General features: G+C 44.5%; 3 protein-coding genes and 1 long non-coding RNA gene across 9 annotated transcripts in view; 3 read left to right on the forward strand and 1 right to left on the reverse strand.

Moving 5' to 3' along the window:
* The first annotated feature begins 382 nt into the window (after window positions 1-382).
* Hsd17b10 (hydroxysteroid (17-beta) dehydrogenase 10) lies at window positions 383-2,929 on the forward strand. The gene is made up of 6 exons (NM_016763.2): window positions 383-421; window positions 765-929; window positions 1,848-2,012; window positions 2,140-2,268; window positions 2,349-2,457; window positions 2,626-2,929. The coding sequence occupies exons 1-6, from the start codon at window positions 395-397 to the stop codon at window positions 2,814-2,816; spliced, it is 786 nt and encodes a 261-aa protein (NP_058043.3). The 5' UTR covers window positions 383-394; the 3' UTR covers window positions 2,817-2,929.
* A 137-nt stretch (window positions 2,930-3,066) lies between these two features.
* Window positions 3,067-15,373, reverse strand: Ribc1 (RIB43A domain with coiled-coils 1). Of its 4 annotated transcripts, none has more exons than XM_006528966.4 (8): window positions 15,207-15,373; window positions 14,268-14,355; window positions 8,012-8,128; window positions 6,234-6,315; window positions 5,703-6,047; window positions 4,226-4,344; window positions 3,406-3,800; window positions 3,067-3,297 (listed from the first exon to the last, which is right to left on the reverse strand). In XM_006528966.4, exons 3-8 carry the CDS (start codon window positions 8,126-8,128, stop codon window positions 3,216-3,218), a joined length of 1,140 nt encoding a protein of 379 aa, XP_006529029.1. In that variant the 5' UTR covers window positions 14,268-14,355; window positions 15,207-15,373; the 3' UTR covers window positions 3,067-3,215. The 4 variants fall into 4 exon arrangements, with proteins under 4 accessions (XP_006529029.1, XP_006529030.1, XP_006529028.1 ...); XM_006528967.4 differs by lacking the exon at window positions 15,207-15,373 and adding an exon at window positions 14,735-14,880; XM_006528965.4 differs by lacking the exon at window positions 15,207-15,373 and adding an exon at window positions 14,611-14,880.
* Window positions 8,128-12,793, forward strand: Gm39540. 2 transcript variants are annotated; one of them, XR_878279.3, is made up of 2 exons: window positions 8,128-8,916; window positions 12,489-12,793. It is a non-coding gene; the product is annotated as a predicted gene, 39540 (long non-coding RNA). The 2 variants fall into 2 exon arrangements; XR_878280.3 differs by having other exon boundaries at window positions 12,492-12,793.
* Smc1a (structural maintenance of chromosomes 1A) overlaps window positions 14,915-24,271 on the forward strand; it is a 45,546-nt gene continuing 36,189 nt past the window's right edge. The window contains exons 1-3 of one of the 2 annotated variants that reach the window (NM_019710.2): window positions 14,915-15,127; window positions 21,233-21,421; window positions 21,526-21,638. In NM_019710.2, coding sequence (NP_062684.2) covers window positions 15,019-15,127; window positions 21,233-21,421; window positions 21,526-21,638 — 411 coding nt within the window. In that variant the 5' untranslated portion in view covers window positions 14,915-15,018. The remainder of the gene's footprint in view (window positions 15,128-21,232; window positions 21,422-21,525; window positions 21,639-24,271) is intronic. The other variant, XM_006528840.3, reaches the window with a different exon arrangement.

The following is a 24,271-nucleotide window of genomic DNA, read 5'->3' on the forward strand; positions in this document are numbered from 1 at the left end:
ATAGGAATCGATTTCATTTACACTTGAAAGCTTTCCTGAGAAAGGGATTCAGTTTCTGAAGGGACTCAGTTTCTTCGCCCTGTCTTTCTCCGGTGGAGCTGTCTGTCTACCAAAAGATCTGCTAGAGAGCAGGATGAAGGAGTAATGATTTCAAGCTGGAGCCGCTAGGTTTTTCTACAAAGGATAGGTTCCTAACCCTGGGATCTAAACTTTTCCCTTTCCAAGGTCCGGGACAGCAGGCCACACCCCTATCTTCCCCACCCTCCTCTGCCGCAACTGCTCCCCGCCCCCGCGACAGCCGCTCCACCTAGTAGGCGGCTCTGCGTCGGCCAATCAGCGAGAGCATGTGCAAAAGGCACTAAAAGCCCTCCTCTGGTGGCGAGGCTTGTGCAAGATGGCTGCGGCAGTTCGGAGCGTGAAGGTAGACTGCTCTGTGCCTCTAACCTTTGTTTTTATGCAGGCTAGGACTGCGCGGGCAGGAACAAGAGAGGAGATATCGGTGCATGGAGAACGCGTGGTTTTGCGGTGGTTGGGCTCAATCGGTGAACAAGCAATGTTCAACTACATCTGTGTGTGAGGGGTCACAGAAAAAACATTCCTGGGATGAGACACGCCCCCGCCCCCCAAGTTTCGTCGCTGGGGGAGAGGAAGCACATTTAGGTCACTGACCGTCCCCGCTTCTTCTTCGCAGAACTCTAGAATTGGCAAATGAAAAGGTGGGGAGTGGTCTGGATAATAGCAGTTTACCTAGTACCTTTTCACAGGGCTTGGTCGCGGTAGTAACTGGAGGAGCCTCGGGCCTTGGCCTAGCTACGGCCAAAAGACTGGTGGGACAAGGGGCCACAGCTGTACTTCTGGATGTACCTGACTCAGAGGGTGAAGCCCAAGCCAAGAAGTTAGGAGAAAGCTGCATATTTGCCCCAGCAAATGTGAGTCGTGACTCTCCTCGTGCACGAGGAAACTTGGGGATTCCTTCCGTAAGAGTGGTATCTGGGGTCGGTCAGATGGCTTAGTGGTTAAAGGCACAGGATGCCATCCATGACACCCCCGTTTGATCCCTGGGAACCACATGGTATAAGGAAAGATCCAACTCTGACCTCCACACGTGTGCCCTGGCAGGAACATTCCTGCACACACACACACACACACACATAAACGGAAGGCGGGGGGGGGGGGGTGGGGGGTGGGGGGTGGGGTGGGGGGGAGCGGGGCGGGGCGGGACTCATTTCCTTTTAGCTTTGGACTGGAGTCTTGGATACTGTGAGAGCCCTGCAGTAAGAAAGCTAAAGCCGGGCTCAGCACTATGGGGATGAGAGGATTGGACACACCAGGATTTCCTGGAGAAGATATGTTCAGTTGGAATGCATATCTTGCCCAGACATTTTACATTTACAGAGTTAAAAAACTTCAACTCAGCAGGTAGGGATTTTTTTTTTCTTTTAATGCTAGGTCATGTTCCTGTTATTTTCAGAACTGATCGTATTGGAGTACAGCTTGGTGGCAGAGTTCTTGCCTAGCATGTGGGAGGCACCTGGGTTTAGTCATCAGTACTTGCAAGAGAAAAAAACCAGAAGTGTTTATAGTGCCCTGATCTGTATTAACTGAGAATAACCCGAGGCATATGAATCAAGAGAATACAGATTGGGAAATGTTTTGCAACACTCTTCTATAGTATCTACCATTTCCCCTTTCATCTTCATTTGTTTTATTACAACTCTTTCTTGCCCACCCCCCTTTGCTCACACAGTTCTGTTCCCACCCAAGATCTGGGTCTGTCTTCCTCTCCAGGTTTAGTGGTGTGTGTATGGTAGGAAAGAAATACCTCTCCTTCATCTCTTCCTGTCTAGGTGACCTCTGAGAAGGAGATACAAGCAGCTTTGACTCTAGCAAAAGAAAAGTTTGGCCGTATAGATGTGGCTGTCAACTGTGCAGGTATTGCAGTGGCCATTAAGACATACCACCAAAAGAAGAACAAGATCCATACTTTGGAGGACTTCCAGCGGGTTATCAATGTAAGGCCTTGGCAGATCTCCACGGGGAGGATAAAGGGGGTGTGGCAGTGAATATTCCCAAAGCGTGTAAGGAAACAAAAGGCAGCCTCTGTCCTAGATCCTACATCATGGTTCTACCATCCTCCAGGTGAATCTTATAGGCACTTTCAATGTGATCCGCCTGGTTGCTGGGGAGATGGGCCAGAATGAACCAGACCAGGGAGGCCAACGTGGAGTTATCATTAACACTGCCAGTGTGGCTGCCTTTGAGGGCCAGGTATGTGAACGGAGGAGGGAAGCTCTTAGCTGAATGACTTTTGGGGGATCTCCCACATATGTTCTCCACTCTTTTTCCAGGTTGGACAAGCTGCATACTCTGCATCCAAAGGGGGCATAGTGGGCATGACACTGCCCATTGCTCGAGATCTGGCTCCTACAGGCATCCGTGTGGTAACAATTGCTCCAGGTAGACATTTCTCTTTCTTACCTTTTTGCTATACTAGGACTGGGTGGGACCTGTAGGCAGATGAGAGAAGGTGTCCACTCCCTAAATGTAGCAGCTTAGCACTAAAGTGAGGAAGAACCAAGTAACTGAAAAGAAGACTGAACCTCTGATTCTGGTACTCTTGTCCAGGTTTGTTTGCCACCCCACTGCTTACCACCCTTCCAGAGAAAGTGCGAAACTTCTTGGCCAGCCAGGTACCCTTCCCCAGCCGACTAGGTGACCCCGCTGAATATGCTCATCTGGTACAGACCATAATCGAGAACCCATTCTTGAATGGAGAGGTCATCCGGCTGGATGGGGCCATTCGAATGCAGCCTTAAAGGGCCAAGGCAGGAGAAACACCAGCTCCTTTTCAATTTGAAGGAAAGCTAACAGCCACTTTGTAACTCTGCTCCACTCACCCTCGGTGCCTAATAAATTCTCAAACTTCCAAGGTGTGTGCAGTCTTGTGTGCTAGGGGAACTGAGATGGGGAAGAGAGTAAAGGCTCTGAGGTTGAATACATGAGAGATCCAGTGTGGAGTGTGAGAGGTGGTATCTCACACCTTTTGTGTACTCTTACGACACACAGTTGAATGTAGCGAACGACTTTATTACCTAGAGTAGACAGTGGAGGTTTGGCTTTAGTTCCCTCCTACTGGGTAGAAATTAGAAATGAGGATTTGTTGCATTTTTTTTGACTCCTGGCCACCTGTGAGAAGGAAGGTGACCATCCTGAGCTCAGCGGCTGCTGGTGTTGAACTGTAGGTAATAGTGCGCAGTCGGTTGATTGGTGTAGATGACCGAATTCAGATAATTTTGCCTGTGAAAATACAAAGGCCTCAGGTGCTGCGTTTTCCCTCTCTCTGGTCCTCGTCATTCCTCCCACCTACCCCGGGCTTCCTCCCCATTGGCACAGCCTAGAACTCACTGAGCTTGCTGCTCCTTAGCTAGCTCCCTGTTGAAGGAGCCCAGTCCCCTTCGGAACTCTGCACACAGTTCCCGCTCCTGTTCTTCCAGTTCCAGGGCCGCTTCAGCCAGCCGTTTGTTTTGCCTTCCCCACTCAGCTTCCACTAACTTTTCGGCTTGGCGCTGTTCCTTTTTTTCTTGTCGTTGTGTTTCTTGAGTTTTTCTGATGGCAGCTCTCTGCTCTGCACTCATCCCCTTCCAACAATAGGGCAGGACCCGGTGAGGAGCATTGGCTCTTTGGGCAACTTGAGGATTCTCAGTCAGCAGGTCACTGGTGACTTGTTTCTTGACCTCTGTGAGGTTGGCCTCCTGTTGCCGCTGCTGTTCACGGCGCTGCTGCAGGGCTTGCTTGGCTGCCTAGTAGGGACCCCCAAATGTAAACATTTGGGGGCCCAGCCTCAGGAAACTCTCTTGAATGGATTGGAAAACTACAGCCCTACTCATCCCAGAGAGAAGAGAAAGACGTAGCATGGATTTTGACTGAGCCTATGAGCATGATGGAGGCAGAATAGCCAGGGAATTTCTCTGCACTTAGGAAAGCCTTATGCTGAGAGATCAGAGATGAAAGGTCAATACCTGTTCTTAAAGCACCCTCTATCTAGGGGTAGGGAGGGAGGGACTTGTGCTTTGATAGGGTCTTAGGTGGAAGGCTTGGGTAGAGGAGAATGCTTGCACTGGTTTGAAATGGGATATAAGGAGAAAGATTCCCCAGGACTAAGGTCCCCTAGGACTTTGTTCAGGAATTGGGATGTGCTAAGTACACTGGCTGGTTCAGGACATACCTGGGCTTTGTTGGCATTGGCCATAGCAGTCCTCATAGCTGCTCGACAGGATTCCTCCAGCCTAGCCAGTTCAGCAGCCCGCGTGTCAGCAGCTAGGCGCAGTTGGTCACTGAGCAAAGCTACACAGAGAAATACAGGCAGGGTATTGGACTTGCCTATTCTAGTGCCCATTCATGCAGTAGTTATTTGTTCAACATACTTTGTGTGTTTATATTTGAATGCTAAAGTTATAGTGATAAGGAAGGAGTACTCCTTGGGGTCAGGGGTGGGCAAAGCGTAGCAAATTGGGTGACAATGAAGCTCTGTCACCATTCAGTGGTGTTGCTTTAAGTAAATAATGTCATTTCATTAAGTCTCAGTCTTAAGGTTATTTTTTGGGTTCTGAGGATACCATAGAATTAGATACTATCCCAGACAACTCCCTGCCTAGTCCAGTGTAGTGGTGTATGCCTATAATTCCAGCTCTTGGGAGACAGAGGCAGGAAAATCAGAATTTCAAGGTTATCCTTGGTTACATAGCAAGTTAACAATCTTAATACCTTACACACACACACACACACACACACACACACACACACACACCCCAAACCTCCTCCTCTGGTAGGAGAGACCGATCCAATAATGAGACTACAACCTGGTAAGGCCAATGGCAGAGATGCATATAAGCATATTAAAGGTTTTGGGTGCTGAGGAAATCACATAGTTGTAGGAGTTTGTGCTTAGCATATAGGAAGTCCTGGATTCCATCCCCAGCACCAAAACTGAAGAGATGAAAACAGAGGAGGAGGAGGAGGGAGAGGAGGAGGAGGAGGGAGAAGAGGGAGAGGAGGAGAACAATAACAATAACAACTATAAAAGTCAAAGTACAGAGATCAAGAAGAAAATGGCATGTCAGTCATGGCCACAGCATAAGCAAAGCTACTAAAATTTCCCCCCTTCAAGCCACACACTGGCTTCTTTGTTCTTAGGCCCTGTAAGACACTGGTGATTGGAAGGCAAAATGAGTAGAAAGACATGACTCTTGCCCTGGAAAGGTTTTCTCTAGTGTAAAAGAAAGATGTGGCCAGACTGTATCATAAGAATAGTTGCTATTCTATGTGATGCAGATTATAATCCCTATTTTAAAATGAAGAAACTGAGCTGTCAAGATGGCATGTGCCTGAAACCCCAGTATTCTAGAGGCTGAGGAAGAAGGATTGCTGAGTTCCAGCCCAGACTAGGTTGAATATAAACAGCAAGACCCTGTCTCATGAAATGAAGAAAAGAAGACAAATGCAATTATAGAGAGGAACATTCATTTGCCCAAAGCAGAAAGTAAGTAGAACTGTAAAATGCTTTCCTCAGGGAAGTGCCAAGAAAGGAGTGAGGGAAGTTAGGGCTTGTACAGCCTGACCTTTGTGCCTCAGCTGTACGGGTAAAGTACCTTCTCACACAGTGCTGGATCCAGACTGGATCAACTCCCTGCTGTGCTACTTACCTGCTCGGGCCTCCTCTTCTCTGGCTGCCTGTTGCTCCTGTAGCTGTTTTTCCAGGTTGTATCTCATCTGTTCCTGCTGCATTCTCACGTGTGAGGCCCTTTCCAGGTCCTCTCCAAAGAAGTACTGCATGCTGGCTGGGCCAAAGTATGCATCCTTCTCATAATAAGGGACCCGAAACTCCTGGAATTGGTCTGGATCCCAGAAGTCAAATTCATGTCCATTCTTGTATTGCTGCTGCCTTTGTTCCCGAAAATCCTGTACTCTCTTGGACAGCCGGTATGCTCGTTCTGCCTCTTCTTTCTCTAGCATCTGGGCTACCAGATCATAGTGCGCATGCTTGGTACCTAAGTGTGATTGACAGGGACATGAAGACACCTAGAACAGAGCCCAGTCAACCTCTACCCCCAAGCCTCTTCCCAGGGTCATCTAGTATGTTTTATCACCCCTCAGAGCCTCGGGCTCTATGCGGAGGCAGAATTGCCCAACTTCAGGCCACTCTTTCTGGTTTTGCTGCAGCCTTGAGTATTTACCATAAGCGATATCTTTGTTTCGCTCTATTGCCTCCCGAAACTTTCGTTCCTCCACCTGGTAGTTGAGGGCTTCCACATCCACCTGAATCTCAAAGAAAGGAGCTAAGTTAGAGTAGGGTCTGAGCATGTAAACTGAATGCCCTAAAGGATGCTGTTTAGGAATGACCCTCTTCAGAGTCACCCTGCAACTCTTCAGGACCTACTGGATAAAATTCTAACCCCTGAACGAAGCCTGTAAATACCTCTGTGGTCTAGCCACTGCTTCTCTGCCTTTATCTCTTTGTTCCCCTTTCCCTGCCTCCTCTCACAGTAGTGTAAGGAACTGTACTTCTAGTTCTCTGCACATCTTAAGCTGTTTCAAGCCTTTGCTCTAACTGGTTCCTCCCCTTAGAACAGTCTTTCATTCCACCCTTTCCCATATTTCAGTTTACCCTTCAAGACTTGCTCAGGAAGCTTCTACCCTCATAATCTAGGGTCCACTGGCCATATTGTATTGACATTAGCCTCTCTATTATCTCTTCCACTAGGCTGTGAGCTGTTTGGGGGGAAGAAGCTAGGCCTTAGCTATCACTGTATTCCCCACTGTCTACCATAATGCTTGGTCCAGAGTAGGTTCTGAGGAAATTCTTGCAACCAGAATCTCAGACTACTCAAACTTCAGTTTGCTTGTGGTCAGGTAATAAGCTCTGATTTTTTTTCAAAGTTAACATCTCAGTGCTTTATTTGGTCTCATTTTCCAGAGGAGGAAAAGATAGGTTATGTACCAAAAGCCATACATATCTAATAGCAGACTTGGCTTTGAACACAAGTATGGTGTCTTTCCTAGATCCTTTTCTACCCACCCACTCAGCAATTGTTTGTTACTTTCTTTTCTTTTCTTTTTTTCGGTTTTTCAAGACAGGGTTTCTCTGTGTATCCCTGGCTGTCCTGGAACTCACTCTGTAGATCAGGCTGGCCTTGAACTCAGAAATCTGCTGCCTCTGCCTCCCAAGTGCTGGGATTAAAGGTGTGCGCCACCACTGCCTGGCAATTGTTTATTTCTCTTTTTTTTTTTTTTTTTTGCCTTTTTTTTTTTTTTTTTTTTTTTTGCCTTTAATCCTAGCACTTGGGAGGCAGAGACAGGTGGATTTCTGAGTTTGAGGCCAGCCTGGTCTACAATTGTTTGTTTCTTAGGAGAGAAACCTCTGGACATGTCTATTTTAAGTGGGCAAACCTGCCCTAATTGTGGGCAGTACCATACCATGGACTAGTGTCCTGGACTGAATACAAAGGAGAAAGTGAGCTGACCTCTGTGCTTGCTAACTGTGGGCGCAAATTGACCAGCCACCTCCAGCCCTTTTCCTCCAATAATGGACTATATGCTTAAACTGAGCCAAAACAAACGCTCCCTTCCCAGTGTTTGTCAGGTATTTTATCACAGTAATAAGAAAAGCAACTAATATAACAATGTCGTATTTAGCCTTGCAGAAATACCCTAGGTTTATGTAGTATCAAATTTTTTTTACACCCTATTATGGCTCCACATTGTTTCTTAAGAACCAGCTATAGTGCAAGAACTGACCAGAGGAGAGCTAGCTGTCACCCATCATCTCTCTCTTCACAGTCCTGCCTCTCTTCCTAAGCCCTGTCCAGGCATATGAGGTTGGTCCCCCAGCTCCTGCCTTTCCAGTCCCAGGGCATGCTTGAGTCTAGAAGGGTTATAATGCACTGCCACATTCCTTTCAAGGCACAAGGGGCAAGTAATCTCAGTCTTGTACAGTTACTCATTACCCACTCACCCCCATGACTCGGTTCCGCACATTGAAGAATCGGCTTTGGCGTTCCTTTTCACGATTTCTTCTAGCTTCAATGGCTGCCAGCTCCCTGGGATCTGATACAAGGTCTAATTTATACATCTGGAGCAACGAGAGGTAGAATGGCTCTTTAATGCTGACATTGTCCTTGACTATACCATACCTTCATTTCTTTCTCTCTTATAACATCTCACTAGCTATGATCCTGGTTTTACTTTCTGATGTTTTATATCTTGATTTTACTTTATGACGTTTCATTATCTGTGTCTTCAAGCTCTGCTGTCATCACACTAAGTCAAGCTTCGGTCTAACGTCAGACAATATTCCCGGAATCCCTGATGGCCTTTGTTAATCCATGTTAAAATTCTCTGAAAGCAAGTCTCACTATTGCACTCTTTAAGTTAAAGTGCTTGTAAGCAGAGAATAACAGACTGCAGAATGCTCACCCCTAAATGGGACCTCTATATCACGTCCCCTTTTCAAGTCTCAGTAATCATTGTACAAGGGGTGGAAAGATGTAAGAGTCAGGGGTGGTGGATGAATACAGGAAAATAGTGTCTTCTGCACATACCAGGGGAAGCTGCATGTCTGAATTCACAGATATCTTGTTACCATGCATAAACCTGTGTAAGCTCGAGCCAGACTGTATCCCAGCATGCAAAAAGGAAGGGGGTATGAGCCCCCAGTCCTAGTGAAAGAGCTGTTGGCAATAGACAGCTGCTGGGAGGGGAGAACCCACTCTTTTTATTTATTTATTTGTTTGTTTGTTTGTTTCTTTCTTTCTTTAAGACAAGATTTCTCTGTGTAGCCCTGCTGTCCTGGAACTCACTCTGTAGACCCGGAAGGCTGGCAATGAATTCAGAGTTTGCCTGCCTTTGCCTGGATTAAAGGTGTGTACTAGGCTCTGCAAGCCCACTCTTGAGTTGACCAGGTTCCAGTAGAAGGCCACAAATCAAATAATATGTTTTCAGCACAAATTAGACTTGATGGGTGAAAAAAATTAAAAGCATAGAAAGTTGGGTGGGCAGGGAAAGGGGGTTGGGTCTGAGAAGGATTGGAAACAGGGTGACGATGATCAAAACACAAAGAACGAAGAAAATCAAAATCAAAATCTTCATAAACAACTTTAAAGTAAATGTCTTCCAAGTGTTTAAAAGACCAGAAAACAACCCAGGGTTGTTTGAAGTTGTAATACTTTAACGGTCTTTAAGGACTAAGATTACAACTACACCTATCTTAACTTGGGGAGCTGGTATGTTGGTTTCTGTTTTATCAGGCTTCCAAACTTAGATATGGGCTATATATTGTTCCTTGTTTATGCCAACTATTTCAGCTACAAAATGGTTAGTGGAAGTTATAGCTATAGAAAGAAGTGGAAAATGTCGAGAGGCCAGTGTACCTGGAGTACTATACCCAAGAGATAGTGGCATGAGACAAATTAAAAAGGTGTGTAAGGACTGGCTCTTTGAAGCCTATAGTAATGGGCCTGGAGTGTGGTGAAGTGCTTGCTAGCATCCATGAAGCCCTGGGTGTAATCCACAGTACCATGTAAACCTGAACCAAGTAGTGCATGCCTATAATCTCAGTACTCGGGGGAGGTGGAGGCAGGAAGATCACAAGTTCAAGGTCCTCTTCAACTACAGAGTAAGAAGCAGTCTCAAGAAAAGTGTATCAAGGGCAGGTGAAATGGCTCAGTGGGTAAAGATACTTGTTAACAGGCCTGATGATCTGAGTTTGTCCCCTGGTCCCACATGATAGAAAGAGAACCAACTCCTACAAGTTGTCCTCTGACCTCCACATGTACATACCCATGTGCCCCCCCCCCACTAAATAAAATGTAATAAAAAGTTTGTTTTTAAACCATCTCCAAAAAAGACCCTGCTATGAGTTTGAATTTCAATGTAATGAGAGGTTAGGGGAGGATTTCAAGGAGGTAACACTAGAGAAATAAAAGGTTTATGTTTGTAACCTGCCCCCCCAACATGTCAAAACTGGGCTTCCCAAAATATGAACGCATCTGGGGTTGATTATCTTACTAGATAATAAGTAATAAAATAAAGGGGAAATGGTATTTCAGAAAAGAAAGCTGCTTGTTTGTGTGATGAATGGGCAATAGGAAACAATTTGGAGGAAGCTAGAAGGCCAATGTAGAGACCACTTAAGTTAACCAAAAAGATAAGGATAGTGGCTTTGAGTAGGGCTCTTTTAAAGAAGGCTGAAGAAATGGCTCATCATTAAAGCTCACACCTACCCCCCCACACACACACACACACAAAGAATGAGGTGAAGGCTGTGTTAAAGAATGTTGCCAGGGCTGGGGGTAATGGCTCAGTGAATAAGTGCTTGCTAGCAAGCCTGAGGACCTGAGTTCAGATCCCTAGTCCAGTGAGACCCATTTTGGTATTCTGCTTTCCAGAGCTGTATGAAAGTAAGTTTTTATGGGTTTATTAAGTTTGGGATTTTTTATTATAATATGAAACTAATATAGCTTCTCAGCCAGTATTTATTGCAAGATGAACTTAGCTTATCTATAGCCACCAGCCCTCTGTACCTATTGAATAGTCAAGTGAGATACAATGGGGTGAAATAAAATACAATATTCAAATCACACAGGGGTCAGGGAGATGGCTTAGTGGGGAAAGGTGCTTGCCACCAGGCCCGGTGAGTTCAATCCCTTGGATGCACATGATGGAAGGAGAGAACCTTTGTTCCACATGGTGAAAGAGAACTGACCCTTGTAAGTTCTCTGACTGCTACACACACACACACACACACACACACTCACTCACATAATAAAAAAAAACTAAAACAGTGGTGGTAACCTCTGTGTCTGCACACATATGCACTTACACGGCAGCGTACTTGTGGAGGTCTTAGGACAACTTGCAAAAGTTAGCTTTCTCCTTCCACTATGTGGAATCCAGAGAGCAAACAAACTCAAGTCAGGCCTGGCTGCAAATGCCTTTACCTGATAAGCCATCTTATCAGCCCATAATTACTGACTTCAATAGATTTTCCTTTATTGTTAATGAGGTCTCACGCCTTTTCATGTGGTCAACCGTTTTGTTTATTGCTTTGTGTAATGTCTACTCATCTTGTGTTCCTTTTAGGGATGTTTTGTATACAAAATGTTTACTTTTCACAGATATATTAAGTAAAGTTATACCTATCTGTTGGGTACTTTGTTTCAATGCATACATATTTTATGTAGCATTCAAATTAGGGTAAATTTATCTCCTTAAACATTTTTCTTTTTTTTCCAAGACAGGGTTCCTGTCTGTAGTCCTAGAACTTTCTCTGTAGACCAGGCTAGCCTTGAACCCAGAGGTTTGTCTGCATCTGCCTCCAGTGCTGGGATTAAATGTGTGCTCTACCATGGCCCAGTAAGTGTTCCTATCCACTGAGCCCTCTTCTAGCCCTCATTTCACATCCCAATGGTGAATTTTGGTAAACTTAAATTTAGTCATATGTGCCCATCTTTTTCTTTGAAAGAAGCGTTTCTAGTCATTGAAGAAATTTCTTATAAGGTATGTTGGGTCAAACCCATAATCCCAGCAGTTGGGAGGCTGATGTAGGACTTAAAAATTGGAGGCCAATTTGGACTAAATAGTAAGTTACAGGCCATCATGTTTTAAAAAAATCATAGGTGTTCCCAGAAGAAATGAGTTATTAAATAAAAATCTCAATGCCAAGTTATTGGTAAGGGAGGTTCCCAGAGGAGCCTAACACATAGGCTACTGCTGCTTTCTCTTGGTTGTTCACCATAATTAGATGCTAAGAGCCTAGTGCTAATGGCATCACACACTTAGCTGCTGAGAATAGAGAAATCTGGGACTGACAAGGCAATTTCCTCTAGGCTGACTAGCTTTCAAGAGTTCCAGGTGCTAGCCAAGTCACTAGGGTAGAAAAGACATCTTACCCAGCAGTGGACCCTGCATGCTATAATACCAACCTTCCAGGTAAGATGTGCCCACTGGTGTAGTAATGGCATGACTATTATAGGGTGTAACCAACCACTCTGATTAGATTTGAGACCTGGTTCTGGTCCACAAAAGGGAATTCATGCCTGCTACTATAAATCTGGTCAAACGTCCATGTCTGGGCAGGTCATAGGCCCTAGGGGGAGAACCTACTAGTACTGTTTTTCTAAATGGTCATTTCTGTCAACCTGCCTTCTAAATATCTGTATTTATATTCATAGTTTAGTGCTGCTCTCCAAGGAGCTTCTTTTTTCTCTAGATAAGTTTATGCAGAAACTCACAACGCTCAAACTGTTGAGAATAAGTGACTAGAATGAGTGCCTAGCCCTAAATGAGATGTGTGTGTATCACCACTACTCCAAAGTTCAGGGGCCGTTATGCTACAAGGACTGGACAGAATGGAAAGAGCTGGAGGATGGAGGGCAGTACTGGGAAATGCTGCCTTTTAGATATGACAGAGCCATGCACTTGTGAATTCACAGCAGCTGTGGTCACCTGCAAGAGACCTGTACAAGACCGGTAAAAGAGCAAGCCAGTGAACCTTCCAGCATGGATGGACGAGGCTCCTTTCCAGTTGAAGAGCTATTAGAAGTTGATACCTGCCAAGGAATTGTCAATTTTCTTGCAGGTGCATACTATGCACATGTGGGTAGGACCAATTGGACTCTGAATCACAAAAATGTGTGGGATACGATGGGGCTTTAGAGGACAGATGTTGATATGAGGGTGGATATGACCCATATTCATTGGTACATATATGAAAGTATAAAATAAAAATAAAAAACTGGCCAGGTGTGGTGGCACACGCCTTTAATCCCAGCACTTGGGAGGCAGAGGCAGGTGAATCTCTTGAGTTTGAGGCCAGTCTGGTCTACAAAGTGAGTTCCAGGACAGTTAGGACAATGCAGAGACCCTGCTCCCCCCCCCCAAAAAAGAAGAAAACCAAATCAACCAAACTACAACAAACAGTAAAACAAACAACCTCTCCATATTCTAAATTTATAAAGATACTCTCCTATATATTCCACAATTCCTAAAGTTTTGCCTTTATCATTTGTTTTGAATCCATTTGAAACTGGATTTTGTATATATTTAGAGATAGGGCTCCAATTTAATTTTCTCCCAAGCTACATTTAATCTTTGAAAATTAAATAGTAACTTTTAAAAATGTATGTGAGATTTCAAGCCTCTGATGATTTTATTCCCTCATGTTGCCTGTGACTGGTTTCCCAAAAGAGCTTCATATCAGATTCTATCAACTGAGCTTTCTCACCTTCCTAGACTCTTTAGGATTCTTCCCAGCTTTTAGACATTATTTAAAAATAGTTACAGGAATAGGACTAGAGAGATGGCATGGTGGTTAAGAATACTTCCAGTTCTTTCAGAGTTCTTTGAGTACTCGTGTTAGGTGGTTCACAACTACCTGTAACTCCAGCTCCAAGGGATCTGATGCCTAATGTCTGTGGCTTGTGCACACATTTGATCACGCTTGCACTTGCACACAGTTACAAAGCCGGGCAGTGGTGGCACACACTTTTGATCCCAGCAGGTGGATCTCTGAGTTCGAGGCCAGCCTGGTCTACAGAGTTCCAGGACAGTCAGAGCTAGATGGAGAAACTTTTGAAAAAATAAAAGAAGATACCCAGGAATAGCTGTGGAAACCACCAGACTCTTTCCATATCTAACTGAAAATGGCACTAACCCCGGCCTATAAAGACAATCTGTTGTCACAATAGGGGGATGATTCAGTAGACATCCTGGGCTGCTAAGATCATGACTATAAGGTGATAGAAGGGGAATGAAAGAATGAAGAAAAAGGGGATGGAAAAGAATTGGAGAAGGACAGGGTATAAAGGAGAGAGAGGAGAGAGGAAGAGAGGGGGGAGAGAGGAGAAAAAGAGGGAGGGAGAGGGAAGGAGGGGAGAGAGAGGGGGGAGAGGGAGAGAAAGAGGGAGGGAGAGAGAGAGGTGAAGAGGTGGAAATGGGGGAAACTTGATGTAATGGAGGGAAAAGGACAGAGTTGGAGCGAGAGAGGGAGGGAGGAGAGAGGGAGAGGGAAGGAGAGGAGAGAGAGGGGAGGGGGAGAGGAAGGGAGAGAGGAGAGAGAAAGAGAAAGGGAGGGAGAGAGGAGAGAAAGGGGGAGGGAAAGAGACAGAGGGGAAGTGGTGGAAATGGGGGAAACTTGATTTAACAGGGAGGGAAAAGGACAGAGCTGGAGCACTGGCTTAAGGACCTGGACTCCTAGTGTTCACACAAGATACCTTTCTCAGTACAGAATTCCAGTTTTGAAGCTCGAAAATGGATTGGACCCAAGTTGACTCTTGGATTTACAACGGCAGTCTTTAAATTCTGCTTGGAGAAATAAGAGAGAAGCAGACGATAGGGGCAGTATTTCAGAACACAGCCTTTCCCAACTTGTATCTCTGTTGTCTAAGAGATACTCTCATCGTCCTCACACTCTAAGCTCGCCTCATCTAAGTCCTCCCTTTGATCCCTCTTCCATCCCAAACTGCCCACCCTTCCGAGGGCGCCTTCCCATTCCCGACTGAATCCTTGGCTGAAGCGCTTCTCCCCGTCTCCCCCCTTGCTGGCTAGACTACAAACCCCAGCCGAGCTTCTGCCTCCCACTAGCTCTGGCAGAACCTTGAAGTGACTTCTTTCCCAGCAAGCGTGGGCTCAGACCCCGCCTGCTTGCTCTGATTTCCCCCGAAGTGATCAGAGCACTAACGCTTCCCGTCCTAGTTGGCGGCCACTTCAACAGTTGCTGGGTAACTACGTAGAGGGGCGGGGCCTGAGCGCCCAGCGCGTGCTCCAGCCGGGCAACAATTCAACAAAAGCGCTATTTCAGGCGGAAGTGACCATTTCTGGCCCCGGAAACAGGAAATCGTGATTGGCTTGGACTTATTATCGCGAGGCTTACTGTACACCCGGCTTGCACTGCGCTATTTCCCGCGCGGGCTAACCTCGTTCCCAGGAGTAAGGCGCGGCCTTTCCTACGCCAGCGCCGCTGTCATGGGTTTCCTGAAACTGATTGAGATCGAGAACTTTAAATCGTACAAGGGTCGACAGATTATCGGACCATTTCAGAGGTTTACCGCCATCATTGGACCCAATGGCTCTGGTGAGATTAAAACCGGCTGTGGCCCTGCGCGCGTCCCGGTCCGGTTCCCCCTGCTTGTCTGCAAAGTAGTACAACCTACCCCCATGCAACCCGAGACATTGTGAACCCTGAAATGTTCCTTGATCCTCTTGGTGGGGCTTGGATCTGAACTTGCTTTCCCTTTTGGCATACACTGAACTCGAGTCTCTTCCCAACTGTCAGTTGGCGGAGTTCGGCGCAGACCCCCTCTGGCCCGAATGGTATGGGCCGAACCGTGCGTCGCCCCGCCCACTACCCCTCCCGCCAAAAGAGGCGTTCCCGAAATTTGCTGCCAGTTGTTTGGCCCGCGGCTTCCTTCCGGTCTGCATTGTTCCACCTTCCTAAACTTGTTTGACACCTCTGGGAAAATTTGGGAACCGTAACTCTGCTTTGGCGTCCGATCCCAAGCTGTGTACTTTGTGCTCTACTCAGCCCTCCCCGCACCCGCACCTCCCGATGGAACGCTCCACTCTGATTCCTTTCCCCCCCCCCCTCTCTGCTGTGGCACTTTTGAATTTCTGACCCAGCGTTCCGCTCAGCAGCGTGGGATTGCGATGCCCCCCACCCCTCCGCATGCCCCCCACACGCCTAAGAGATTGTTGCTTTGATTTGCCTTTTTCCTACCAGAAAACCGTAAATAAGCCTGAACTTGTTCGCTTGCCAAATTGGTGGAGGGTTTGGGGTTTTATCAGTTAAGTTTATGCGGGGAGAGCAAATCCGAGATCGCGGGAAAGGAGAAGCAAAGTACAAAATAAGATAACACTTAGGCCATTATAAATGTTTTGTAGAAAAGGGGTTAGGCTGATAAGTTAGAGTGACTTTGATAGTAACCCTACTTTTTCATACTTAAGCCTACTATTTCATATCTTAGTTTTTGCTGTATAGCTCGTAGTTTCCTCTCACCCATCTCTAGAAGTATTCGTTATGAATCTTTGCTGTGTTCCTCCACTCCAGAGATATTCTAGTTTACTCATTTTCTAGCCTGCTAGGCCACCCTTACCTTGAAGTAGCTCATAGCGAATACCTTCACTGGACTCTTGCTTGCGGTTTTGTTCTCTGTCTAGAGCATTGTTTCCTAACACTAGCTCTTTAGCCACACACTTTCTCTGTGCGGTTGGTTCTGTGCATTGTAGAATGTTTAGCTGTTTTCCTGACCTCTCTCCACTAAATGACAGCACCTCCACTCCCCTGAAATGCCCATCAAAAATGTGTTCGGACAATGTCAGAGTTTGGAGTGCGGGTGGGGGTGGTAATGACGGGTTACTTACTTCCCCTACTACGGTTTAAGAACCACTGGCCTAGAGGGTTGATGCTTTGAGTTCCACTAAATTTCTTAGGATTTTGGTCTTGTGACTCTTGTAGAAAATGCTTGGTTGTACCACTTGTTGAAATCGAGTTCTCTCAGCGTTGTTAGAATTAAAAATCCAGCTGTTTGGAACAGGCCTGGGTTCTTACCTCTCTATTTTTTGAGGGGGAGGGGTTGCCAGACAGGGCTTCTCTGTGTAGTCTTGACTGTCCTGGAACTTCCTCTGTAGACCAAGGTGGCCTCCATCCCACAGAGATCCACTTGCCTCTGCCTCCCTAGTGCTGGGATTAAAGGTGTGTGCCACCACTGTCCCACCTTTTGTTTGTTTGTTTGTTTTGGAGATAATTTCTTATGGCCTCAAACTCTTAAATCCTCTTGCCCCTACCTCCCAAGTGCTAGATTTATAGCTGTGTTTTACCACACCTGCTTTCTGCCTCTGCATACCCTTCAAAGCTTGGCACCATGAAGCATTTTTTGATCTCTGATTCCCACTTTGTAAATTTATTTTTGGTTACACATTTATGGTACATTTTTTTTCATCTTCATCACTAGTGCATGAGTGTTCTCAAGATGCCATTCCTTGAGATGTTTTATTGGTATATAGTTATTGTTAACATTTGCATTAGAAGAATCTTTCCAACACTTAATGACTATAGTAAAAGAGGATTGTACTTGTGAGATGTGATCCTTGAAAATCAAGGGAGAAGTCCAAAGATTGGAAATTGGTGGTTACAAGACTAATTCCAATTTATGTGATTTACTAGCTCTGCTGCAACTGGAGAGAGAGTTGACTCCAGATTGAATACTGATAGATGTGCCACTTATTGAGCACCAAGTAGATCTTGGGTTTTTGTTGTTCGTTTGTTTTTAAGATAGGATCTCATATCCCAGCCTGGTTTCAAATCTGACTTTCTGATCTTCCTGCCTCCATCTTCAGAGTGCTGGAATTACAAGTGTGTACTTCCACACCTGGTTTACTTGAGAGTTTGGGTTTGAGCTGAAGGTCTTGTGCGTGCCTGGCGAGCACACTCTCAGCTGGGTCAAGTCCCCAGCCCCACGAGGTTTATTTTTTAAGGTTTTAACAAACGAGTAGCAGAATGAAGGACTTTGGGCTTGAAGCCTGATGATACGGAGACTGTTTTGTCATCCTGTCAGTTGAAGTAAAGGACTCGCTGACAGTTTTAACTTAAGGAATGACTAGGTTTCTTCCGCTTTAAAGCAGAGGAAATACCTGTTTCCTAAGGCTTTTGGATAAGCTAAATTGGGTAATTAATGAGAACCTGACTCACAAACTTGCATGAATCATGTGAGGCAGTATTCTTAAGAAGGTAGCTGATTATGCATTGGTATTTTAGCAAGTATAAAGAGCCCAGGGTGCTGTCAGACAAAAGAGAAGGCTGAGGATATAGCTTTGTCTGTAAGGTGCTTGCCACATGAGCATGAAGACCTGAGTTCGGATATTCAGCGCCCACTTCAAAAGCTGGGTGTGGTGGTATATATACCCATAACCCAGCACTGGGGAGGTGGAAACAGGAGGATGCCTGGGGCTTGCTGATTAGTCAATGTAGTCAAGTTGGTGAGCTTCCAGGCCAACAGATCCTGTCTCAAAAGTAAGGTGGGCAGTTATCAAAAAAAGATACTCAGCATCAACCTCTGGCCTGCATATACACACAAAGAAGCTGCCTATATTAAAAATAGTATGCCAGTGGTATAATCTTGATAACAAATGTTAAAAGTTTGAGAATTGGTACTTGCTAGTTGTGATGGCACCTATAATCTCAGTACTAGTGTGGCTGATGGAAGAAGATTGCTATGAATTCCAGGCCAACCTGGACAGCATAATGAGGACCAGAGCTGCATAGCAGAAAAAAATAAAAAACTTAGTATTGGTTTTGTTACTCAAGCTTGTTTTCTTGTTAAATTTCTTTTTTTTTTTTTTTTTTTGGTGGTGCGGGGCTTTGGTTTTTTGAGACAGGATTTCTCTGTAGCCCTGGCTGTCCTCGAACTCACTTTGTAGACCAGGCTGGCCTCGAACTCAGAAAACTGCCTGCCTCTGCCTCCTGAGTGCTGGGATTAAAGGCGTGCGCTACCACGCCAGGTACTTGTTAAATTTCTTTTCCTCCTTGTTTGATCAAGTGAGTGGACCAAGTGACTTCAAAAAGTACAAAAAGTTTTCCAAGTATGTGACTCAGGAGTATACTAAGTTTCCACTTTTTAATTATTTTAAAAATTACTCTGTGTGTGTGTGTGTGTGTCAGAAGTTGGTGTTAGGTGTTTTTTGTTTGCTTTTGTTTTTATAACTCTACCTTATTTATTTGTTTATTTCAAGACAGTGTTTTTTTTGTTTTTGTTTTTTTTTTTAATGTAGCCCTGGCTGTCTTGGAACTCACTCTGTAGACCAGGATGGCCTCGAACTCAGAGTTCTGCCTGCCTCTGCCTCTTAAGTGCTAGGACCAAAGGTGTGCACCATCAGTCTGGCAGCTCCAGCTTATTTTTTGAGATAGTATGTCTTACCGGCTTAAAGTTCTCCAACTGGGCTATAGTGGCTAGCCAGCAAGCCCCAAGCATCCTCCTGTCCCCACTTCCCCAATGCACCACCACATCTAGCTTTTAAGTGGCACTAAGTCCAAACTCAGGTATTCATGCTTGTATGACAAGCTTAGTGCATGCATGGAGGTCAGAGAACAACTTGGCAGGAATGAGTTCTCCCCTTCTTCTATGTGGATCCTAGGAATCACACTCAGGTTATCAGGCTTGGTAGCAAGTACCTTAATCTGCAGAGCTATCTCACCAGCCTGTTCATAGGTTTTCTTATTCTTTTGCTTCTCCCCAAGTTTTGTATTATCTGAGCTCTAGTATAGCCAGTCAGTCAGTCAGTCAGTCTGTCTGTCCATCCATCTCTCTCTTTCATGTGTGTGTTTAACCATTTGAAAATCAGACATTTCACCTTTAAGTGCTTCAGCATTCATATAAAATCATTCCATCTTACCACTATTAATTTTCTCTTGTCATCATTTAGCTTGTTTTTTTTTTCAAGTTTCTATATACTTGCTCAGTTTATCTAATATATAATCAAGTTTCCCTAATTGCTTTGCAAAATGTCCATGTTTCTTGGTGGGGGCTGGGGGACAGGAGTCCAATCAGAGTTATGTTCTCAACTTGGGTGGTGTGTCACACACTTGTAATTCTAGCAATTGGAGGCAAGATGCTTGTGAATGGGAAGCCAGTCTGGACTATGTGGATGTTTTCCTTCTAAAAATAAATAACCTGTAATAATAACATCCATGTTCTATTTGCATATATCTCAGTACTGTTCTACATTCATTTAAAACATTGCCTTTATTTAGCAATGGTGATGGGACCTGAGGCCTTGTGTGTGCTTCTGAAGTTCTACCTCTTAGCTAAATTCCTGGTACAGATAGTGAGGGTTTGTTTGTTTGTTTGTTTGTTTGTTTGTTTAAAAGAGCAGGCCATTTGTATTATAGAACATTTCACAGTCTTGTTTTATTTTGGCTCATTGTAAAGCTAAGGGTGGCCTTGAACTCTTTAAAGAAAAATTTAATGTGTATGTGTCTTGCCTGCATGTATGTCTGTGCACCATGTGTTTGCCTGGTGCTGTTGGAGGCCTGAAGAGGATGTCTTATTCCTTGAAACTGGAGTTTCAGACAGGTGTCTGCTATCATGTAGGTACTAGAACCAAACCTGGTACTCTGAAGAGCAGCTAGTACTCTTAACCATTGAGCTATCTCTCCCAGTTCCAATCTTAAACTCTTAATCCTCCTGTTTCAGTTTCCTGAGTGCTGTGTTAAAGTTAGGAGCATGCTACCACACTGGTTTCCATATCGTCTTTCCAGCCTTTTGAAGTGTTTTACCACTATACTCAGCTCCACAGTTTATTTTTATCTTACAATTTCCTTGTATTGTTTACCAGGTTGGTTTAGTTGCTATATATTTCCTAGAAATTGAAGTGTGGTTCTAATGGCTTACTTAGATTCAGGTTAAATTTTTTTTTTGGCAAGATATTTCATAGCCAATGTTGTATGCTTCATATTATATTATAAGGAACATGCCCTTTTAAAGGCATTGTGTTTACCAACCTAACTGTTTTTTTTTTTTTTTTTTTTTTAAAGACTTATTTTATTAATATATGTAAGTACACTGTAGCTGTCTTCAGACACTCCAGAAGAGGGAGTCAGATGTTGTTGCGGATGGTTGTGAGCCACCATGTGGTTGCTGGGATTTGAACTCTGGACCTTCGGAAGAGCAGTCGGGTGCTCTTACCCACTGAGCCATCTCACCAGCCCCAACCTAACTGTTTTAAGTGTACTGTTTTAATAGTGTTAAAGGTATTCACATTTTTGTGCAAAAAAATTCTAGGCTCTTCTGTCTTGGAATACTAAAAGTTTACAGTTACTTAAAAAAGCAACTAATTTCCTTCTCTGTCCAGCCTGCTTTTATTTTTTTTTTTAGTTTACAGGGTAAAAATAATATTTGTCAGTGTTATCATAGTAAAGGTTGTAGAAGAATCCATTCAATGAATACCTGTTTCTTTATATGGGGTTTTAGTTTATGGTTACTATAAGTGATAACTGCAAAGGAACTATTTTTCCTAAGCCACTGACCCAATCTTCTGACAACAGATTTTATTTTCTCTCTTGTATTATATTAGTCCAAGCTCTAAGTGATTAGACCATGTTTCTACTCTCAATATGCCCTTTATTTATTTTCCTCTTCCCTTCTTCCCAATGTTCCCTCTTCTGCTTTGACTCCTTCTCCCTTAGGTAAGTCAAATCTCATGGATGCCATCAGCTTTGTGCTTGGTGAAAAGACCAGCAACCTGAGGGTAAAGACCCTGCGGGACCTGATACATGGAGCACCTGTGGGCAAGCCGGCTGCCAACCGAGCCTTTGTCAGCATGGTCTACTCGGAGGAGGGTGCTGAGGACCGTACCTTTGCCCGAGTCATTGTAGGTGAGTGAGGCTCAGAAGGCTCCCTGGGTCCAATGAAGCAGATAGACTAGTTGTCAGGATAGGAGGAATACCTGATCCTTGTTGACTCATTTGTTGCCTTGTAGGGGGCTCTTCTGAGTACAAGATCAACAACAAAGTTGTCCAGCTACATGAATACAGTGAAGAGTTAGAGAAGTTGGGCATTCTCATCAAAGCTCGTAACTTCCTCGTCTTCCAGGTGAGATATATAATTTTTTTAAAGACGATCTCACTGTGTAGTCCCTGGCTGCCCTGGAACTTATATGTAGCTTAGGCTAGCCTTGAACTCAGAAACGTCTACCTGCCTCTGCTTCCTGGGTGATAGGATTAAAGGTATGTACTGCCATGCTCAGCAAATTACTTTCATTTTTATTTTTATACACTATTTGCATCATTTCCACAGTCCCTCTCCCCACTTCAATTCCTATATCTCCCTTACCACCTCCTCAGGAAGAGATCAGGATATATGATCTCTTCTGTATTATTTTCAAGATTTTTATTTTATATATCTGAGTGTTTTGCTTCTATGTATGTATGTATGGGCATCACATGTGTGTCTGATGCCAGGCCAGAAGGCAGCATCAGACCCCCTGAAACTGGAGTTACAGATGGTTGTCAGCTACCATTTAAGTGGTGGGAATTAAGTCAGAGTCCTCTGCAAGAGCAGCAAGTACTTTTAACCATTGAGCCATCTCTACAGGCCCCATATTTGTTTTGTTTGTTTACTCACACACCTCTGTTGAGTCCAGTTTTGTATTGGGCCTTATTTGTATGTGTTTAGAGCTGAGGTCTTCGTGAGGGGTGGGGAGCAAATGGTTCACCCTCTCTTAGCAACCATCAGTGACCTTTTGAAAGTTTCCTCCATCCATATTGGTATGTTCATTGGTGTAGTCTTCACATATCTTGTGCTGAGAGCCATATTATTGAGAATTCTTGGGAACACCATCTTTGTCCAGGCCAGAAGAAACTATCATACAGCAGTCATCCTGCCTTCCGGCTCCAGTAATCTTTCTGTCCTCTCTCCTGAGATGTTGCCTGAGTCATGATTTAGGGGCTGTGTTATAGATGATGCATTTGGGGCTAGGCATTCTTACTTTTTTCCTGCATTTTGACAGATTTTGTTGATCTGTTTTCTTTCTGCTGGAAGACAAAAAGACGTTTCTTCAATGAGATATGAAACTTGTACTTATCTGTGGTAATATGGAGAAATATTTAGAAGGGCATTGCAAACTATATTAATTTAGTAATAGGATAGAAGAAGTAGGTTATCGTCTGTGGACTTTTTTTAAAGACAGGATTTCACTGTGTAGTCCTGGCTAGCCAGATGTGCCTGCTTCTGCCTCCTGAGTCCAGGAATTAAAGGCATGTGCCACCATGCCCAGACTGTGGGCATTTTGAAAAAATGATTTTATGGTTATGAGTGTTTTACTTGTATATATGTGTGTGCACCAGGGCATGCGATATCTATGGAAGCCAGAAAAGGATGTTGGGTCCTCTGGGACTAGAGTTGTGAACTACCATGTGGGTGGTGGGAATTGAACCTGGATCCTCTGGAACAAAGAGCTGCTAGTGCTCTTAACTGGTTGTTGTCTTTTTTTTTTTAGTTTTTTTTAATTAGATATTTTCTTCATTTACATTTCAAATGCTATCCCAAAAGTCCCCCATTACCCCCACCCACTCCCCTACCCACCCACTCCCACTTCTTGGCCCTGGCGTTCCCCTGTACTGAGGCATATGAAGTTTGCAAGACCAAGGGGCCTCTCTTCCCAATGATGGCCGACCAGGCCATCCTCTGCTACATATGCAGCTAGAGACACGAGCTCTGGGGGTACTGGTTAGCTCATATTGTTGTTCCACCTATAGGGTTGCAGACCCCTTCAGCTCCTTGGGTGCTTTCTCTAGCTCCTCCATTGGGGGCCCTGTGTTCCATCCAATAGATGACTGTGGTGCTCTTAACTGTTGAGCCACCTATTCAGCCCCCTTGAGTGTTTAAAAATCATTATTGGCTATTTGCTGTTTGTTGATGTTGCCTGTCCCAACTAGAGCTGCTTATCTCCAAGTTAATGTGTCTTCCTTAGACTAATGTGTAGCACATGCTTTAGTGGGCTTCCCAGTTCCATTCTGACCCCTTCCTATTTCTCCCCTCAGCTGGGTTAGTCTAATAAAGACAGAAGTCTTTTTTTTTTCCTGTCTTTTCATAAAGCAGTTCAGTGGTTCCTTCTTGTCTAAGGATGATTGTTCTTAAATTGTTGTTGCTAGACCAGCAGTATTAACACCATATGAGGATATGTTCTAAATGTGCATTCTTGGGCCCCATTCCAGATTATGAGCTGAAGAGACTCTGTGGTGGGGTACAGTTTGTGTTATAGCAAGCTCTTAAGGCTATTGTGATGCTACCTGAAGTTTGAAAACAGTTGACTTAGAATGAACAAGCAAATTTGCAAGCCTATTGTTCATAAAACACTATGTTCAATTCTTTCCTGCCTTAGTAGCTTTGTCTGCCAGTCGTCTGTTCCTCAGTTTCCTACTCTAGTCCAATTAAACTACCGCCTGTAGTTCTCAGATTCATTTGCTGTCTTTGGCATGCAGGCCTTTGCTTGTTCGTTTCCCACTTGTGGAATTGTCAAATGACCATTTCTGTCTTTGTTTTACGCATCTCCCCCCCACCTCACTCTCTCACACACACACTTGAGGTGGTAGGGATTAAACCCAGTGCCTCTCATATGCTATCCCCAGTCTGTTGTCCTTTTTTCTTGTTTAGTTTTCCCATATATTCCAAAGTCAGCTGTACCTGTATAAAACCTTCCCAAATAGAACTCCCTACCTGTTTCT

This window comes from Mus musculus, chromosome X (assembly GCF_000001635.26).
Source record: "Mus musculus strain C57BL/6J chromosome X, GRCm38.p6 C57BL/6J".
NCBI lineage: Eukaryota > Metazoa > Chordata > Mammalia > Rodentia > Muridae > Mus > Mus musculus.

Excerpts from the sequence above, each read along its gene's own strand:
- Hsd17b10 (NM_016763.2), top strand. The coding sequence starts at position 395 with ATGGCTGCGGCAGTTCGGAGCGTGAAG. Across the intron at positions 2,013-2,139 it reads ACTTCCAGCGGGTTATCAAT|GTGAATCTTATAGGCACTTT; the intron begins GTAAGGCCTTGG and ends ACCATCCTCCAG. Across the intron at positions 2,458-2,625 it reads TGTGGTAACAATTGCTCCAG|GTTTGTTTGCCACCCCACTG; the intron begins GTAGACATTTCT and ends ACTCTTGTCCAG.
- Ribc1 (XM_006528966.4), bottom strand. The coding sequence starts at position 8,128 with ATGTATAAATTAGACCTTGTATCAGATCCCAGGGAGCTGGCAGCCATT. Across the intron at positions 6,048-6,233 it reads AAACAAAGATATCGCTTATG|GTACCAAGCATGCGCACTAT; the intron begins GTAAATACTCAA and ends AATCACACTTAG. Across the intron at positions 4,345-5,702 it reads AGAAGAGGAGGCCCGAGCAG|CTTTGCTCAGTGACCAACTG; the intron begins GTAAGTAGCACA and ends TTCTCTGTGTAG.